The sequence below is a fragment of the Ambystoma mexicanum genome, chromosome 9 (assembly GCF_040938575.1).
Source record: "Ambystoma mexicanum isolate Mex_15411 chromosome 9, UKY_AmexF1_1, whole genome shotgun sequence".
NCBI lineage: Eukaryota > Metazoa > Chordata > Amphibia > Caudata > Ambystomatidae > Ambystoma > Ambystoma mexicanum.
Window position 1 is genome coordinate 1,194,395,869 of NC_090931.1, and position 21,151 is coordinate 1,194,417,019.

A 21,151-nucleotide genomic window follows, 5' to 3' on the forward strand; every position below is an offset into this window, starting at 1 on the left:
TTGCATAGTACCTTTGTAATGAAGAACAGCTGTAGCTGAGGCAATTGTTCCTGGCAGTTCCTGCAGATCTCGCTGTTCCTGGGCCTCAGTCATGGGGACAAGAGGGAGGATGTTGGGAGGTTCCTGCACTGCACGGGGACGGATCCACAAGCTTAATAAAACTTCGGTTTAAGGTGTGATTGCCTTAAAGTCCACAAACTGGTATCCTTCTCACTGGCTATCCAGTTTTCAACAGCACTCTGAAGAAAATTCAACCAGTATGGAGATGGTTTCCAGATGGCTTGCGAGTTGGTTGTTCTCACCAGCTCAAGGGAAGAAGTCGACCTTGAAGGGGCTTCTTTGTCGAGGGAGTTTCAGGCTATCCAGACCTGCAGCAGGGCTTGGCTTCACTGGGCAAACCAACGGTCCAGAATTTGCAGCAGTCGTCTTCCTTCAGCTCATCTTCGGTTCTTTCGTTCCAGTGGTCGACTCTGCCTTCCATGTCCCAGAGACCTGATTTTAAACAGTTTGCTCCCATTAATTCCAGCCTAGCTGCCACTCACCAAGCAGGGTGGCTGTCCTTGCCGGACAGTCAGCCAGCCAATCAGGCCAGAGTGCATTCAGGTCTCCTAGGAGACTAAGCACAGGGAGTTTTGGGCACCTCCCTCACATCCTGTCCACCCCAGACACTGAGGCGCCAGAGGGGGTCTTCAGGAGTGAAGCCCGCCAAACGCAAACAAACAAAGGGACCAAACCTAGTTTGGCACGCAGAGACAAAGGGGGTCATTACGACCCAGGCGCTAAGTATGCCAACTTTACCACCATGGTGTAAACTACATTTACACCATGGTGGATGGCGGATTTACCGCCCCATTCCAAGGTGAGTGGGGCGGTAAATCTCCATTTCCCATTTTCCTTTCCCCATTCCCATTTTGGCCCCATAGGGCATAATGGGAGTGGGGAAGGCGCTAATTACGCCACCGTAAATTATGGTGGCGTAATTAGCATCATGGCGGGTTAGCGCCATGGATTTTAACGGCTGCTAAAAGCAGCCGTTAAAATTGGAATCAGGCGTTAAGGGTTAACGACGGCGTTAACCCTTAACGCCTGGGTCGTAATGAGGCCCAACACTAGAAGGACCTTTCCAAAAAGTTTATCAGAAACTGTTTTACAGAGGGGGCTCAGATGCCATCTTGAAAAACATGGGTCCGGTGGATTTGAGCTACCAGAGCGTTTAAACGGGTCGCGGTCGGCAACATCATGGTAATACCACTGCCACCAGCCATTCTGAGAGGAAAGGGTAGCATTTGAGTGCTACATGAGCGTTTTAGGCTTAGGCAATATTCCCTCCAGCACACTGCTGTAAGGCATTGTGTGCTGGGTCTAGCAATGTAATAAATACTAGCAAAGTCAATTTAACTTTACATTTACTGGGAGACAGTAGTCAGTCCAAGAGAGGGTATTTAAACCTTAGGAAGTCTGAAAGACATCCCTGTGCCACTGCACTGAGGGTGCTGTGTGACACAAAAGAAAAGATGATGCCTATGGAGTTGTCTAAAACTCCATATCCAAAGAAACAAACACAGAAAACACATTGAAAATGAAAAGTTCAAAGTCCCAAAATATAGCATATAGTTAGAGGGAATTAGCACTTTGGTGAGAATTCTCCCTAACATGAATGAATACGTAATGCTCTTTTCAATGGGTGAAAATATTCCCCCCTATGCCATGATTTGGCAAGAGTGCCCAAGGGAAGGGCATTTGAGATGTCGACATTCAGAAGTGACTTACATTTTTTGTTTACACCTGTAAACGGGATGCATTAAATCCCTTTGTGAATGAGCCACAACGCTTTTAATTATGAAATTATATTTTGATCAAAAAATCGTTCCATAGCTAAGTCCCTGTTTAAAAAACATACTTTGCATGAACTACGTTTTAATATGAAAACCATGCATCAGAGTTATTAATCGAAAACCTGTACCTACTTCACAATAAAGTGTAAGCTTGTCATCCGGTAAAAGTCCATTAGCATCATCAGATAAAATATCCTGCCGGATGAATTTTTTAAAGCCCCAGTCCTTGCCTGCCACAAATCGGTATGTTCTTATGCTTTCTGCATAAAACAAGAAACACACATCAAAAATGAGCAAAGAGATTATAAAACGTTTCCACATATATATTTAGAATCCTTTACTGTAATATTTCTTATGGTGCTTCATTTTAATTTTGTTTTAACAAGATTAATAAACGGTGTGAATTGTGCATGGGGTGTAGATATATTATTATACAACACAAACGAGTAATCTCCTAATTAAAGAGATGTTGCCCCTTATTTGCTTAACAGCATTCAAAAAAATACTGCCTCAGGATGTAATTTGTCAAGTCCTTCACTTAGTTTAGATCTCGTTATCCATTTACTTAAAGTCACATGCTTTGTGCAAATCAGCACCCACAATATCCATTATAGATTACTATGCTCATTTGTACAGAGGAAAGGTGTATAGCAAAGCTTTATCAATTTAATATCCATTTTGAAGGGGCCTCCAGATGCTAGACGTTCTTTGTTAGACCCGTTATTGACCTTTTTACAATATCACATCATGTGGCAAAGGATTGCCTAAAGGCCGCACAGTACTAGCAGTAAGACTTACACATTTGCTGCATGAGTCGCACTTTGTATTACTTGACCATCTTTTGAGGATTCTCAAGATGAATTCACATTCAGGGATAGGGTTTCCTCAAATTCCCTCTTATTTTGCCCTCTGTGGGTTCAGATCTTATTGCTCATATAGCTGCCTGTGAACACAGGACATTTCTGTGCTCATTTGTGATTGGTTTTATTTATGTCGTGCATATTCTCCTCAAGTGATAGAGAAACCAAGTTAAATGTACTGCATCTGGGCGTCGTTCTTACATTAATAGCAATGTTACAGGAAAGGGGTAGGTAGGGTGTTTACTGGAACAGGTAATATTGTCGGAAAGACAGATACAAATCTTGTGTTCTGAGGTCAATAGGGGGTGAGTTCCATAAGCGGGCCCTAGAACTGAAAAGCATCTATCTGATCTTTGAGCAAAGTCGTAGATGGGTACTATTAGAAGGTGTTGATTGGAGGAGTGTAAAGATCGTTAAGGACAATAGATGTGCGATTTATGTCTTGACATAAATAGGAGCAAGCCCATGAAAGTGTTAAAAACAAGACACAGAATATTGAAAATTATTCTGAAGGGCTTGCCGATGGTAAGAAACAGATGAGAATTTGGGCAAGTGAAACAGAAGTCTCATTGCAGCATTTTGGGCCCTTTGTAGTCGTGCGGGTTGCTATCCCGCAATTCTTGTCAGAATAGCATTACAGTAGTCACGTTTGTAGTTTATTCGTGAACTGATCACTACGAGTTGCTCTGCCTCAGGCATAAAAGCGAATTGGTCATAGGAGTCCGAGGCTATAATAAATAGATTTAACAATTTCCCCTGCGTGGTAGTCACAATCCAGGTTTGATTGCCGGGCGCAACCTAGGTTAATTACCTGGTGGGTGAAGGATGTAGGTAGGTTAAAAAAAGCAAGGGGCAGGAGGATAGCTTGACTGGATTACGCAGGATATTCTTAGGGTTGAATAAGATGACCACTGTCTTGAAGGGATTCAGTAGAAATTTGTTAGATTCCATCCACAGAATAACCTGTGAGGAAACAGATGATTTTTTCACATGCAGGTAGATCTGTTAATCATTCACTTCTGCATGATAATGTAAATCAAACTTTAATTAGAAACTCTTAAGTAGTTGAATGCAAATATTTATTAAAAAGTAGCGGGAATAGGGAGGAGCCCTGCAGGACCCCACAGACCACGGAAATTGAACTGGAATAGTGTGGTCCAATCCTGACCCTTTGGGTTCTATCAGATAAAAATGAGTTGAAGCATTTTAGGAAATTATGAGACACATGAGTGACCTGTATAAGTGTGGATTGTAGGATTTTGGAGTCAACAGTGTCGAAAGCTGCCGAGTGGTCAAGCATAATCAGCATGGTAAGATGACCCTCATCAGCCGATTTCAAAATATTGTCCCAGACGGTAACAAGAACTGTTTCTATTATATGCTTCGGCATGAAGTAAAACTTCAAAGGGTCTACAAGTTGGTGTTCTTCCACACATTTCTGCAGCTGCAAAGTAACTGCTTTTTCAATATTTTTTCTTCGCAAGAGAGGCCTGCAATGGGACGCTAGTTCTGCAATATATTATGATCTAATGAAGGTTTTTTCAACAAGGATGTAAGAGTTGAGTCTTTCAGCTCCTTGGGACGGATTCTTGAGTGATAGAGGAAGTGGCAAAGCAAGTATTAAAAGTGCCTAAAGCAGTGACCTGACGCTGAGCAAGATATTCTGGGAAGTCATCGCATTTATAGTTGCTAGGTTTCAATGTCATCATTAATTATATTTCCTCAAGGCAAACTAGTGAGAAGTCACATGTTATTTTTATGTATTTATTTATTTATTGATATACAGGAGGAACAATGCTATTTTGATCACAAAATAACATACAATAGGTAGGAAATCAGATTTGGCGGGGAAACAGTGAGCTTCTTTCAATGGTGTGATTTTGAGGGACAAGAAAATGGAGGGGAGAAAATGGAAATGTCACAAGGGACAAGACATAAGTGGACATACATCAAGGATAGAAGAAAGGTCAGGTGACCTGGGGTTTCTTCAAATGAGAGGAATTGAGAAGTGACTGATGAAATATCAATATTGTTTCTAATAGTGCAAACCTTATTCAGAAAAAAAAATGAAAGTTGTTTGCCAGTTGAAGGGTAGGGGGCAAGTTTGAGGAGAGGCATGGTGGATTACCCATGGCACCTTGCCAGGCCCGCCTAGCTCCTCCACCCCATAGGCAGCACACCATGCAATACCTATCAGAAACCACCTCCTCCACACTACTTTCTGACCACAGTGGTACCTAACCGCATGACAGTCATGTTTACCCCACAGGTTAGCCAACAAGAGCCCTTACACAAGAGCTCACACCCTCAACAACGTTACCACGTATAACACACACAGTAAGGAGCCATATTAATCAGCACTTCTTTTCTAGACCACACATAGGCCGGTACCCAATCCCGCAACAACTAATGCAAACTATCTCCCTCTATCTTCTCCTCTTCTTCCTTGGTGCCGCATTCCAATTTGACATGGCGTTTTACACATTTTCAACAATCTTACTTAAACTCTCAAATGTAAATTACCTTACTGATAATGCATTGTTCAAATTCTTGTTCACTCACAACTATCACCATGACACTCATGCTATATTTTCATTCCTTATGTCATGCGGTTTCTTGTCACCATCACCACATCTCATCTATGCACCAATATGTCACAAATGCAACACTGTACAACACCGGACAATTCACCTTGGTTTTTCACTACTCGAATGTTCACAAACTATTATGAATACTTTTGTACATTATGTAAACTCACCACGGCCTTGAAAAAGACCCATGTCGGGTTGAAACACGTGTTGGATTTAAGTGTGTATAAATCACTGTTATTTCATAGAAACAAGTGACAAGACTCCTCATTTATTGTTTGACAATTTAAGCCAAGTCATAACCAATATTACCAGTATTCCAGCGCCCAGGTGAACAGGGTTCTTACCAAAAACCCACATAAGACTCAGTAGGGCATTTTCAGCAGAATTGTTGCAGCAGTAATTGTGCAGCATTTATTGCACTGAAAATGAACGGAAAATCAACAACTTTCTGCCAAACACGTAGTTGGGCAGGACAGTAATGCGGAAGTAAATCTATTAAAGCCACAGTTTCACAGCACCGCCCAACTCGTGATAAGGCCTAGGTCTTTATTTGTTTACCACAATTTTTCTTTTTTATGATAGTCCTCGTTAAGGAGCCAAAGGGAGGCAGAGTAACATTTGTTTGGATGTTTTTTAAATTGTCTAGATTTAAGAGGAGCCATATGTTGCAAACTTTAACAAAGCTTGATCGTGTTTGACAGTAGTCCTCACCTGTTGTGTTGGACATAAAGGGAATTAAGACTGAGAAAAGATCCATAATACCATGTGAGAAATGGCAAGTGGAACGGCCAGGTTTAATAATAATTTGGCATTTATATAGCGCTACGAACCCTTAGGTATCTGAGCGCTGCTTATTATTACCCACGGTGTGTGGTGCTCATTTATCGACCTCGGAAGGATGAAACGCTGAGTTTGGCGCTGCCGGGATTCGAACCTGCGTTCGCAGGCTCTGCACTGATGTCAAAGCGAGCGCTCTACTCGCTGTGCCACTTGACCGGCTTGGCACCTGTGGGAAGGTTGTGTTGGATCCTTACAAGATTACCAGACCAAGAGATTGGTATAGAATTAAGATTCCAAAATAATGTTCATTTGCATGAAGTCTCCAACAAATGCATAGCAAAGCTGATCCAATTTAGTTCTATGTCCAATTGAGCATGCAATCTCTTTAGCTCCATTTACCATTGTCTCTGGTCATGCTCAGTAATACATTCTCTGTGTAATTTCTCATGGGATAAGATCTATGGTCCTATATAAACTGAAAGTATTTAATTGATTTAGCAACTCCCATTGTGCCAAGACTCAAGTACAACAGAAGTTGCGAAGATGCTTCCCGCCTACTGCACTTCCCCAATTCCATTTGCTCCTTCCTGCAGGGGGTCACCCCTAGAACCTCCTACGTCTGCATCTAGCAACTCAATTTAAATTGTGTCGTCCCTAGAAGTAGCTCCTCCCAGTGCATGAAGGAGCCTTCCCCAAACACCTTGGCAACAGCCTTCCATTTGGCTGTGCAAAGACCACTTGTTTGTGCCCAGCACTCTCGGTTATCTCCTCATAATAATAATTTAATAATTTAGCATTTATATAGCGCTACGAACCCTCAGGTATCTCAGCGCTGCTTATTATTACCCACAGTGTGTGGTGCTCATTTATCGACCTCGTAAGGATGAAAGGCTGAGTTTGACCCTGCCGGGATTCGGACCTGTGTCAGCGCTCTACTCGTTGTGCCATTGGACCATCTCCAGAGGGTGTTACCTCTAGAGGTAACACCCTCTGGAGAGTGGGTGGACCACAGACTTCTGTAAGGAAGGAATGGTATCAACAGTAAAATAGACACAAGTGACCACAGTTCAAGGGTGTTTTTGAACTTTCACAAGGGTGTGATAAATGCCTGCCTAAACCTAAATCTACAGATGTGAGCAAGCTATGACCATTAAATAATAATTCGGGCCGTTGGCCTCCCTTCATCACATTTTCAGCATGGGTTAAGGTGGGTCACTCGAGCAAAGCACACACTTTGGCACCTGATACCTTCAGGTTTCTCACATACCCTTCCCCAATGCAATGTAGCTGCATCTGTGTCACAGGGGAACTGAGAGAGGAAATCCATGTTCCCTTGGTCTTTACCTCTTCGGTGTTGCATAGGGAAAAAAAGTAGGGTTGCAGGTCTAAGAACCATTGCATGACTCGAGGGTTAGAGTCTTTTCGTTGGCTGATCCAAACTAGTGGAGAATGGTCTGTGAGAAGTGTGAACTTTCTTCCTAGGAGGTAGTTTCTGAGATGGATAATGGCCCATTTGATGGCAAGGGCCTGTAATTCCAGCACAGAGTAATTTATTTCACGTGGGAAAAGTTTGCGACTCGTAAACAAGATGGGATGTTCCAATCCATCGCAAATTTGTGATAAGGCTGCTCCTAGCCCTGTAAGGGAGCATCTGTCTGCAATACAAATTCTTTTGAGAAATCTACTACCTTTAGGATTGGGCACTGGCACAGGGTTTGTTTTAGGTTGGTATAACATATATCTTCCTCGTCAGTCCAATGAATTTTCAGGGGTTCAGCATTTTTTTAGTTTATCTGTCAGCCTAGCTGTCCTGTCCGAGAAGTTTGGGATAAATCTACGGTAATAACCGATTAACCCTAAAAATGCTCTGAGATATTATATTTCGTTTTAGGTGTAAGGGTATCTGATACAGCTTTCACTTCTCACATTGAGGTTGCACACTACCAGTCCCCACAAAGAAGTCGATGTATTTCATGGTTGATTGGGCTATTCTGCATTTGGATGGATTGGCAGTTAGACCAGCTTCTCTAATAGTAACGAGATGGAAAATGTGGTCTTGCCAAATTTTACTATAAATGACAATATTGTCAATATAAGCTCCACAGAAATCAGAGTAGGGCTGTAATATTTTGTCCATAAGCCGTTGGAAAGTGGCCAGAGCCATGTGCAAGCCAAAAGGGAGGACTTAGAACTGAAACAGTCGTAGTGTTGTCGAGAAAGCTGTCCTTACCTTATCAGGTCTCTACACTGGGACCTGCCAATACCCTTTTAAGCCTAGGGTTGATAGAAAGGTGGCGTTTCCGAGTTTATCAATAAGGTCATCGATGCGTGGCATGGTATAAGCATTGAAGTCGGAAATGGCAATAACTTGGCGGAAATCTATGCAAAACCTCCAGGAATGGTCGGGTTTGGTGACCAACATGATAGGGGAGGACCATGGCCTTGAAGATGATTCGATAATGTTCGATCTTAACATTTCATTCTCATCCTCAACCACCATCTGTTTGCGGGCTTCTGGGAGTCTATATGGTTCCAGATAAACCACTTTTCCCTCTAATGTAGGGGCCTTTCACTCTTCCTGGTTTCTCCGAGAATACATTGGGGAATGAGATAATTACATATTTTAAATTGTCTTGTTGTGGACTAGATAGCTGTTGAGGAATTAAATCAAAGTTGTCTACCACTTCTGGCACCAAAAAGGATAGTATAGTGGCATTGGTGGCAGACATGTTTTCCTTCCACACTTTTAAGAGATTAACATGATATAGATGTACCTTCTGTTTCCTGTCAGGTTGTGCCACCTTATAAGTACAGGTTCCTGCTTGTTCCAGTATTTCATATGGCCCATGCGACTTAGAAACAAGCTTGTTTTCCGAGGTAGGCAAGTGAACCAATACTTTTTGTCCTACAGAAAACAATCTTAAGCCCACCTTTTCGTCATAGGTGGATTTGTGCTAGATTTGGGCCTTTTCCATATGAGTATAGACTAGATTTGAAAAAAGTCTCATGTGCTCTCGCAGTCTGGTCTGGTAACTGTCTGCGAAAAAGGAATGGGTGCCTCTTTACCGTGACCCAATCAGTCATAGGCCCGCCGAGCGAACAGGGAAATGGGTTCGCTGAGCAGACCCAGATATCACTAATTTTGTGGGACGTACATTTCAGTGTTTTGCAAAAATGTTACTGGTCCGATTTCCACCGAACACACAAATGCAGGCTTTATGGCCCCCACGCCTGGCACAAATTTGTGAAAATCCGTCCAGCCGTTCGACATATAGCCGTGCGCAAAGTTGTTACCCATTCAATCTACGGGGAAAAAAAAGTTGGGACCCCACGCCCCTCCCTATAACTCCCCCCCAACCCCCACGCATGAAACCTCGCCTAACAATATATTTTCTGCAAAGTTAGTTATGGTCAAGTTGCTCCTCTCATAGGAAGAGCTGACTGAATGGAGAAATAATTTCTGTTGCGCCTACAGCCCAAACCGCCGGACAGATTTTCACCAAATTTGCGGTAGGAGCAGTGGCTCAGTCCCGAAAGCGTGCTTTTGTAAATTTGGGGAAAATCCGTCCAGTAGTTTTTTATAAAAGGACCAAAAAGTAGGTTTAAAAAAAAGTGTGATATCTATGTCCGCTCCACAGACACACTTCCCTGTTCGCTCCGCGGATAGGACACCGATTGGATAATCGGCTTGCGTCATGTCCGCGGACACACAATGTGTTCGCTGATTGGTTGGAGTGAAGCGTGAGGTGTGTCAGATTTTGACAATGCCCGCCATCTTGGATTCGCGGCCGGTGTCCGCGGACATCGCAGTAAAAACATTTAAAAACACAACATTGCACTTGTCAAATTTATCAAATAATCTCTGGGTAGGTGAGGTGTGATGAGGATGGGATGCAATATGGCTGCAAGAAGCAAAAGAAAACAGGTGTTTTCTGCCACGAAACACCGCAAACGGTCCGGATGTTCGTGAACACCTCAGCATTACAGGGTGGGTGAACAGCAGTTCTTGGATGGCTTATAACTTTGGCGCCACTTAATGAAACTGCATGACATTTTGTAATTATATTCCTGTCCTGGTGCCGAATGTGTTTGCACAGTTTGGTGGGATTCTGTTAAGAGGGGGCAAAATTAGAGGGGGGGTCAAAATGATGTAAAGGTTTATAAATGAGGTGCCATTTGACAAATCTACACTTAATTTGGCAAACTGATAATAGATTTAGATACACATGTTTTTGTGAAGTATGGTGGGATTTTGTCAAGAGGGGGCAGAATTAGAGGCGGGGTCCCAAAATATTGTAAAAGCTTATAAATGTGGTGCCATTTGACAAATCTACACAAAGGTTTGCAAAAAGATTCTAGATCTAGATACAAATCTTTTCGGAAAGTCTGAATGAATTTTGTCAAGTGGTGGCTAGGTTATATGACGATTGTAGGTGCATACATTTGACACTTTAGAAAAAATAAAACATGGGTGGATTTTCAGCAAACTTGTGTAAGGAGCATTGAGAAGGACCTGAAAGCATGGTTTTGCAAATGTGCCTGTGTTTTATTTTTTGACAGGCGTCGTAATGGAGGTACAAAAATAGTGATATACCTTTGGTGACTGAGGTCTAGCCTGTGGCCATGGGCAGTGGCCAGATTGTGCGGGTCATGGAATAAGGTCACGATCCGGACAATCCGGCTACTGGCCATGACCACGAGGGACAAAACATGGGGTTAAATTGGCCATGTCGACCTGGGACTGGCTTTGTGCTAAAGTTATTCGAAATTGGGATAGATTTGAAAAGGAAGAAAAATGTGCTTGTGGTAATATGGTCATAGAGTTCTCTTTTTGCCTTCTGCAGGCTGCCATGGAAAGCGAAGAGGGGCCTGTATGGAACCCTCTATTCCCTTTCCATGGTGGCCATCTTGGAAAAAGATTTTTCTTCCTACACCGGAACGCCGGAGGTGTCCCGGTGTAGGAAGAAAAATCCTTTTTTAGCACCCCGGATTCCCGCTTTGGGAACCTAGGGTGCTAAAAGCCTTCATCCCCATTACAGGGGCTGGAATGGAGGGATAATTGTCAAGAGACCTCGTTATCCACCCTCACTTCGCTTTGCTGATAACTTGGGCTGCCGGGCCGGTATCCACCATTCCAGTCCCTGGAACGGAGGATGAACGCCACAATATTCCCATTAGCATAACACAAAATGCAAATGGAAATGTTGGAAAATCTTATTGAGTTTATGTACTTTACTGAGAAATATAAAGTAGATGGAGCCTATACGTTTTTTTCAGTTCTATTTTTTAACTGTGAAAGGGACATTTATTTTATTGTTTTTGGATGTATTTTCTTTTTTGGCAGGAGAGCTAAGAACGAAAAGTGGAGAGGGAAATGAGGGAAGAGGCACCAAACACTAATTGGAGGGGTAGGTGGACAGGGGAAAATGTTGTGCGTGTGTTATTTCTAAGGAAGGGGGCAGTGTTTCTCATGCTCCTTGATTACAGCAGTGGTGGTGGCTCTTGGGGAGGAGGGGTGGCATTAGCTGATGCCTTTTTAAGATAAATAGCAGTTTTGCTAAAAGTATGTAGTGTGTACTAGATTGTTAGTGGATAATGAGTAGGAATAGGTGTTGGAGCTGTGCAATGGAAATTCTGAAGTTGAAAGTTCCTAGATCAGTAGAAAATGCAGTTCAGAACTGCCCGCGAAGCACGGATCTTATTGTGAAGTGCGGACGGGTTCTTGGACACGTCATCATGCCACGCGTCAGCGTATGGTCAGGTGGCACTGTCCGCAAGGTCCGCAATGAAGTCAGATGTTCGTAGACGTCTACGGATGCAAAACTAGTTGAAATAGTTGCAAAGAGTGTATGGAAGTGTTAAAAATGATTCTAGAAGGTGGGAAAGGCAGGGTTTTAAGGTGACACTTTGTAAATTGCACACAAATATTGCTTTATTGGGTAAGTATGATATTAGTAAGTTGTAGGAAAATAGCATGCACTGCTAAATACCCATGAAATTCACTGAAAAAACTTTGTTAAAAGGGACGTTATGGTTAAATTGGACTAATAAAAACCTATGAAATTAAATGAAAAACCTTTGTTAAAGGGACGTTATGGTTACAAGTAAAACCAGAAAACCCCAGAAATTCGCCAGCTATGGTAAGCTAAGAAACCATAACTCGCGCCACCACCGTGCACTGCTAAGACTAACACCCAGGACATCAAAGGTTTTATTACTGTGGAGAGCCTCAAAATCATCTGGGAACAAATGTGGGACAAATCCCAATTGTGCCAAACTAAACAATCATCCTGGCAATCACACATGGGCATTGTAGAGCAATGCTTATACAATGCTGAAGTTATATGCAGACAAATTCACAATCTATTCTCATGTAGACAAAAACATGTCTTACAATGGTTAACTCATTTTCTATCTGTAGAGAGCTGAAGGAATATCTGGAGAGCGCAGGTATAGGGAAAATAAGAATCTCATCCTACCCTCATACATATAAACCTCATTCAACTCCATGCTAGAAAATGTAACTGTAAATTGCACCAAGCTTTGCTCAGAGAAGCAACAATTATAGTGGAAGTGGCTGCCAAAAGTATGCAATAATTCCAGAACAAAAAAGGGAGGACACATTTGAGGGAATATGATGGGTCACCTTCAAGGAGGTTAACAGAGGTTAATTGATATTTTACGTTTAACGACTCAAAAGAGTGACAGTAACATAATACAACACAATTGCAATGGATGTGCAGGACCTGGAACTGAAACATAAAAGATTCTACTCTCGATTAACATGTAGGAAGCTACTCCTTATCAGAGGTCAGTTCAACATGACCGCTGCAAACAGAAGGTTCACTCCTTTGCATAAAAAACAATATCAATATGACTGGAAAGCTGTGGGCTCATTCTTTGAAGGCAAACCCATGGAAATCACACATTAGTTGGCTTAGAGAAGAAGCCAAGACTATACACTTAGGAGAGGAAGCCACATTTCAATTTCTTTTTAAGTGCTGTATATATCCTGTAGTTCCCATTAGCTCTCAAAAAGCATTTTGAGTATCTACACTAGAAGACAATAATAAAATTGAGCGATCAACCGAGAGACAGCCCTGACTTTAATATCAATTATAAAAATAATATAGGAGTTGGTGTTATGACCTCCGTTTGCCAACCTTGGATTTGCTTCCTGAGTTAACAGTCATGACTATGTTCAAAATGGTACTGCCCTTAGTAACCTCCTAATACGGCAGAAGGCCTTTCAGTTCATGCAGCAATGTTATGCATTCCAGCTGAGACAGCAGGTGTCACATCGCAATGTTTCAGAAATACCTTAGGTGAGACGTGTTCCATTCTGTGTCCGTAGTTTCCTTTAACTTGTTTCCTTTCTGATTCCTCAAGTGTCTGCAGCCCTTCTTCCTCCTCTAACCTGGAACTTGTTCCAAGCTGCCCTATCCTTCTCCGCTTGTGCCTTGGTGTCCTATTTGTTGCCCCCCCTGCTTACTGGAAGTCCTGCTCTTAAATCCTACTTGCGTTCGCTGGCTGCATTCTCCTCAGTGGTGACCAACTTGTTCTCTCCTGCTCCTGTCCGCAACTACACTTAAGAGATTGCCAGCCTGGTTGCAACTCTTCCTGAATCCGCTTCTGAACGGGCGTCCTGCTGGTCGTGTTTGGAATTGTCCGTCTTCCTCTGATGTAACGCTCACTTTGTATCCACAGGGACGCTACCCGACTTGGCTGGATCACTTCTGAGTTGGATTCACCTTCCCTGGGAACTCGCTCTGCCGTGGATCTATTCTGGAAGACAGGAGTGCTGTTTTAGCCACAATCACCTTCTCTCGGGGATCCGCCTCCCAAGTGTCCCGCTAGCGATCCCCTTAGAGTCTTCCTCACCTTGTATTTCATTCAGAAGGGATGATGAAGGCGTCGAGCTGATGGAGAGGGCGGTGCTTGAGAAAGTAAGAGAATGCGCGGAGCTATGAGCATCTTTTGAATCGGGCTAACCTGTGCTATTCTTCCCTTGCAGGTCGCCGAGAAGTTCCTGTAAGAAGTGCGGCCAGATGGAAGTGGAATGTAGAGTGGAAGGTGCCTGGACCGTTGTCGAAATCCAAGAGAGCTTCGGTAGGTAAGCATGGGTCTGAAAGGCGTTGGAATCGGAAGACAAACGCTTACTAATTTGTCCTCTTCTTCTCCCTAGGATGTTGCTTGCTGGTGAGGATGGGCTCCAGAGAAGACTCTGGAGCGATTCAGGAGCTGGATTGCTGAACAGGTAAGAAGTAATGATGGTGTTCTTCTTCTTCTTCCCTTATAGATGCAGGCCTGGAATGCTGCGAGCAGGTCTCAGTGAACGTCACGCTGCGAGTGCAGAACAACGCAAAGCACGTGCTTCAGCTCGGGCGTGGCCCCTCCAGGGTGGACCACACTCTAGATGCTAGACTGCATGGTTCAGTTCCGAACTGAACCTTGTGGGGGCAGCCATGTTGATCCATTCCCCAGTGGGAACTCCATCTGCCATATGAGCCTGGCGCCAAAGGCACCAGGACTGGCTCCAGGACAGCCGATGGGGGCATGATTGGGCCCTTGGGGCCTTGCAGGAACACTGTGGCGAGGGCCAGAGACCCCTAGTCCCAAGGCCAGGGGCTATGGTCGTGACAGCACTCCTCCCTAAGGCCCCTCTCAAGGTGGTTCATCTGTCCGGTCCCGGCTTGGTAGGGTACTCCTGATGGAAGCGTCATATCAGACGTGGTGCGTGAATGTAATCACTGGGCTCCCATGTTCTGTCCTGCGGACCATATCCTTTCCAGTCTACTAGATAGTACATTTTTGTTCTAACATACGTTGCATCTAGAATGTCCTTTACTTCAAATTCTGGCTCTCCGTGGATTATCACAGGTCCTGGTGGGGTAGTTACTCGAGTCCCTGGCTGAACTGGTTTCAAAAAGGACACATGAAACACCAGGTGTATCCGCATGTTGGCTGGCAACGTTAGTTTTAGTGCTGCTGGGTTTATGATGGGCTCGATGGGAAACGGCCCTAAGAATCGTGGGCGGAATGTCCGGGTTCCCTTTAGAGGCACGTGCTTGGATGCCAGCCACACCCTGTCCCCTATTTGGTAGTCAGGGGCCTTTTCGCGATGCAGGTCCGCGTATTTCTTCTGCCGAACCTTGGCTTGGCGCAAATGTTAAATGGCTCTTGTGAAAGCCTGCAAAATGGTCACATGTAGGGTCTTGATGGCTGGCATTTCCAGAGTCGTAGGAATGTCCAGTTCTGAGGTGCGTGGGTGTCTGCCATACACAGTAAAAAATGGAGTCTGCCCAGTACTGCTGTGTAGTGAATTGTTATATGCATACTCAGAGATCCACAATAAGTCTTTCCAATCCCCTTTCACTTGTTGAAGCATGCAGCGCAAGTATTGTTCGAGCGTCTGGTTCGTCCTCTCAGTTTGACCATCCATTCGAGTGGGATGGCTAGTGGATAGTCGAATGTCTATTTGGGCCATCGAGCAACATTTCCTCCAGAAGTTGGACACAAATTGGGTACCCCGATACGAGATCAAGACTGATGGGAACCCATGTAGCCGTACCACGTGTTCTAGGAAGGTTTTAGCCAGACTGGATGCGTTTGGTAGTCCTTTAAACGGAAAGAAATGAGCCATCTTGGAGAACAGGTCTACGATCACTAGGATGGTGTTCTAACCTTGACAAGAGGGTAGGTCGGTGATGAAGTCAAGAGACAACGTGTGCCACGGAGCCGGCGGGATGTCCAGTGGTTGCAGGAGCCCAGCTGGTCTTTGTTTTGATGATTTATTTTGAGCACAGATACCACAGGAGGTGATGGATTGAATGACGTCTGTGCGCCACGTTGACTACCAGTAACTTCGTTTCACCTTGGCCAGGGTTTTAGAAATTTCCGGGTGGCCTTCCATGAGGGAGTCATGATACTCCGAGATAACCTGTTCTTGAAGCTCTTTTACAGGCACGAATAGCCGCTCCCGGTAGTAAGGTAAGTGTTCTCCTCACGAATTCCATTCATGTAGTTGTTCCTGAGTCAATACTTGTCGGATTTCTTGCAGCAACTCGTCTTGAGTCATGGTGGTTGTAATGCTTAAGAGTCTATCAGCCAGAATGATGGCCACGGGATCAGGAGGTGTATACACCAGCTTGTCGGTGTCCATGTGTGAAAGGGCATCAGCTTTGCCATTTTTGACTCCAGGCCAGTACATGATCACATAGTCGTACTCCGCGAAGAAAAGGGCCCAGCGTAGTTGTCGAGAGGATTGAGCCTTCGCACTCTTCAGGTATTGTAGATTTCGGTGGTCAGTTATCACAGTGATAGTGTGCCTGGCTCCCAACAGATAATGTCGCCAGGCCTTGAAGGCCGCTTTTATGGCCAGAAGCTCTTTATCAGTGATGGCATAATTGAGTTCAGGTGGTGAGAATTTACGTGACCAGAAGGCCACAGGATGTACTTGGCCGGTGTGTGGGTCCCTTTGCGATAGTACAGAACTCATAGCCATGCTGGAAGCGTCTGTCTCCACCGCATACGGAAGGTCTGGGTGCGGATGTCGTATGATTTGAGCGGTAGTGAATTTCGCCTTGAGTTCTTGAAAGGCTTTTTCAGCCTCTTCTGTCCATTGGAATGTCTTGTTGCACTTCCTTAACAGCGAAGTGATCGGGTGTACTATTTGCGAGAATCCTGGGATGAATCAGCGGTAAAAGTTTGCAAAATCTAGCATGCTCTGGAATCCCTTGAATGAACTTGGGGCTGGCCAATTGAGGATGGCATCGACCTTGTGCATATCCATTCGTATTCCTTTTGGAGTGAGGATAAAACCCAGGAACTCTACTTCTGTAACGTGGAATGAACATTTCTCAAGTTTGGCATAGAGATGATGTTGACGGAGCTTGGTAAGGATGGACCGTACATGCTTAACATGATCTGTCTCTGAGGCCGAATATACCAGGATATCGTCTATGTAGACGAAGGCGCAGACGTCAATCAGCTCTCTCAGGACGTCATTCATGAAATATTGGAATGCGGCCGGGGCATTGCACAGGCCAAACGGCATTACTTGATAGTCATATAAGCCATATTTGGTATGGAACGCTGTTTTCCACTCGTCCCCTTTTTTAATGCGCACAAGGTGGTAGGCCCCTCTAAGGTTAAATTCGTGTAGATTTTGGCATCTTTGACTTGGTCTAGCAATTCCGGGATCAGGGGTAGGGGGTAGCGGTTCTTGATGGTGACTTGGTTCAGTGCGCGGTAGTCGATGCAGGTCCTCAATTCTCCTTCCTTCTTCGGCACGCTGCAGATGACTTTGAGGGGCGGATGAAACCGTTGGCCAGATATTGTTTCAGATATGACTTCAAATGTTGGTCCTCGGGTTCAGTGAGTGCGTAGATACGGCCACAAGGAATTTGGGCACCAGGTATCAGATCGATTTAGCAATCATAGGGTCTGTGGGACGGCAAAGTATTTGCTTGTTCTTTTTGGAACACATCTTGAAAGTCCTGGTATTGAGGTGGTAAAGTAGCAACCACACCTAAGACACTTATCGCCCCTTCCTGAATGGATGAGATGGCATGCTTACTCTTACTTCCTTTGGGATAGCAGGTATGTGTGTAGTCATGGGAGAAGACCAACTCTCGGGCACACCAGTTGATCCATGGATTATGTGCGACCAGCCACGGCATCCCTAGGATTAGACAGAACTGCTGTGCTTTGAGGAGGTCAAAAGTGATTGATTCTCGATGACCATCCTGACATAAGAGGGTGAGTTCAGTGGTACATTCGGACACGGGACCGGAGGCGATTTCGGTGCCATCTACAGTGGTTACAGTCTCTGTAGTGGGCTTAGAGCAGATTGGGAGCCCCATATTTGCTGCAAGATTCTGGTCCATGTAATTCCCCATGGCTCCGTTATCAATGTAAGCTTCTAATGAATGCATATTTTATGGCTGTTGATGAGTGATCAGGATCATGGGTAAAGCAAAATGGGAGTAATTGGATTTCTTCGCTCACAATTGGACCCCTACAATTGCCGGGCTTGGTAGTTTTCCGACTCCTCACTTGGTTGCTCCTCGTCTGTGGCTCCTATGGTTCTTCTTGGTGGTTTCACTAGGCACTCCTTGAGGAAATGGCCTGCCTTTCTGCAATACAGGTATAACTGCTGTTCCCTCCTTTTGTCCTGTTCTGCTTTGGTTAGAGGGGGCCTAACTCCTCCTAGTTGCATTGGTTCTATGGAACTATCTGTTCCCCGCTGAGCATGATCTTTGGGGCGCACAAACATGGGGCGTGCATCCGGTTTACTCCGATCTGTTCTCCAATCTTGCAACTGATGGTCTAGTTGAACAACCAGATTAATGAACTCGGCACAGTCCTTGGGTGGATCCACTACTTGGGCCAGTACATCCTTTAACTTCCCTCGCAAGCCCCGGTGGAACAAGGTGGTTCTTTTGTCCTCTGGCCATTCTGCTTCAACCACAAGCCTATTAAAGGTGGCTATGTATGTCAACAGATCGTGGTTTCCTTGGCGGAGGGACAAGAGTTTGTTGTCCAAGGCCTGTCCATGAGAATGACGGGCGAAAAGCTTTTCCAGCTCCCGTTGAAAGCCCCCAGAGTCATGTAACAGCGGATCATCAGGCTAATGAACGGTACCAACCAGTCTGCTGCACTGCCACTCAAGTAGGACAACACAAAGGCCACCCATGACTGGTCATTGGGAAATGCCCCAGGTCTGCACAAGAAGTGGAGGCGACACTGATTCATAAAGGTTGCGTATCTTCGTGGATCTCCGAGAAACGCTCCGTGGAGCTAGTGGAACTGCCCCGGGAAGGGTGATCTGCACCGGATTGCTCGTGGGGGTTGGCATTGATGGGCTAATTCCGGGCAACGGGGCTTGTCTGGCCTGTGAAGGAGTTGTCTGCCGAGATCATCATTTCGTTCTTTGGCCACAATTAGTTCTCTCTGCAAGGCGTTGGTGTCTTGTCGGGCTGAATGTACCTCTGCGCGTAACTGCCCCAACAACTGAGCCAAGTGGTCGGTTTCCGAGGTTTCCATACTGGGCGTCGGGTGGATTATTATGTTTAGGCTTTGCGCTCTAACGCTCACCTTGTATCCACAGGGACGCCACCCGACTTGGCTGGATCACGTTTGAGTTGGATTCACCTCCCCCGGGAACTCGCTCTGCCCTGGATCTATTCTGGAAGACAGGAGTGCTGTTTTAGCCACAATCACCTTCTCTCGGGGCCCGCCTCCCAAGTGCCCCCTAGCAATCCCCCTTAGAGTCTTCCTCACCTTGTATTTCGTTAAGGTGCGCTCTCTGTCCTGCCATTCCGTGCAGGGGCGCGTCGTGGCTGGGCGCCTTACAGCCAAGTTAATTCACTTGCGTGGACCCGGGAGTCCAGTCCTGCTGCGACTCTGCTCTTGAGGTAAGTCTTTAGTTCTTAAAGAGTGCGCTTCCGTAATTGTAGTTGCCCTGCTAATCTTCTCCTTCTCTCGTAGGTGCAGAAGGGATGATGAAGGCGTCGAACTGATGGAGAGGGCGGTGCTAGTGAAGGTAAGTGAATGCGCGGAGCGCGGCGCTATGAGCGTCTTTTGAATCGAGCTAACCTGTGCTTTTCTTCCCTTGCAGGTCGCCAAGAAGTTCCTGGAAAAAGTGCAGCCAGATGGAAGTGGAACATAGAGTAGAAGGTGTCCGGACCGTTGTCGAATTCCAAGATAGCTTTGGTAGGTAAGCGTGAGTCTGAAAGGCATTGGAATCGGAAGACGAACGCTTACTAATTTGTCCTCTTCTTTTCTTCTCCCTAGGATGTTGCTTGCTGGTGAGGACGGGCTCCAGGGAAGACTACCGAGCAATTGAGGAGCTGGATTGCTGAACAGGTAAGAAGGAATAATGGTGGTCTTCTTCTTCTTCCCTTATAGATGCAGGCCTGGAATGCTGCGAGCAGGTCTTAGTGAACGTCGCGCTGCGAGTGCAGAACAAAGCGAAGCGCATGCTTCAGCTCGGGCATGGCTTAAATAGTCTGCCGGTATCCCAGGTGCCTCCAGGGCGGACCACGCCCTAGATGCTAGACTGCATGGTTCAGTTCCGAGCTGAACCTTGTGGGGGCAGCCATGTTGATCCATTCCTCAATGGGAACTCCATCTGTCATATGAGCCTGGCGCCAAAGATGCCAGGACTGGCTCCAGGACAGCCGATGGGGGCATGATTGGGCCCTTGGGGCCTTGCAGGAACACTGTGGCGAGGTCCAGAGACCCCGAGTCCCAAAGCCAGGGGCTATGGTCGTGACATCTGACCTATGCAGCCTCATCATCTGTCATCTCTCGGAGGCCCATCCCAACAAGAGGCCTGAAATACATTTGTTGTTTTTCCCTTGAGTGTTTTCCTCTCAATCGGCTGCTTCTCTCTCAGATTACCTTTGGGCTTGGTACAAGGTTCTGGCTACAAGGTGGCTTCAGGTAGAGATCAACCATTTTTCTTCTTTTCCAAGACACTAAAAAATCACAATGTAAAAAAGGTCACTGACACCTGGCCCTGATGGTCATAACCCAATATTTTTGATGGCATTCTCCCCAACAATGCTAATGCTACTATGTGGGGGGTTAATTTATTTTTAAGTGACAGAGATGACTCCAGCCTCCATGTGGTAAAAGGAAAATCTTCTGTATTTCAAAATAGGGAAAACATCAGTTGCATGGTCCACTAGTTAATACAGTATGGACAGGAAAGTGTTCACCAGGGTCTTGGTCAGCCAACTGGAAACTCTAATGCCAACACTAATGCAACACGATCAGACAGGCTTCCTCCCAAAACAAAAAATATCCATTTATTGAACAGAGCTAGAAATGAAAAAGACAATATCCTGTCATAATGGGGAAACAACTTTTGGGAGAGTGGACAAGGCATGTTTGGGCGTGACCCCGACCATGATGGAACTCTGGAAGCGATTTAAGATGTTTGTCTTCGCCTATGTAGTCCCATCATCTAGATGACTCATGAGTTGCCAGCTATCATGCCCATCTTCACTGTCAGTAATTCTCACGTTCCTTTCTCTTGTCTGCAGTTTCTATGGAACCATTTGAGGGCAGGATGAGG

General features: G+C 45.2%; 1 protein-coding gene across 1 annotated transcript in view; it reads right to left on the reverse strand.

Moving 5' to 3' along the window:
• SPOPL (speckle type BTB/POZ protein like) overlaps positions 1-21,151 on the reverse strand; it is a 520,447-nt gene that overhangs the window by 318,640 nt on the left and 180,656 nt on the right. Inside the window, exon 5 of the mRNA XM_069617390.1 lies at positions 1,968-2,095. Coding sequence (XP_069473491.1) covers positions 1,968-2,095 — 128 coding nt within the window. The remainder of the gene's footprint in view (positions 1-1,967; positions 2,096-21,151) is intronic.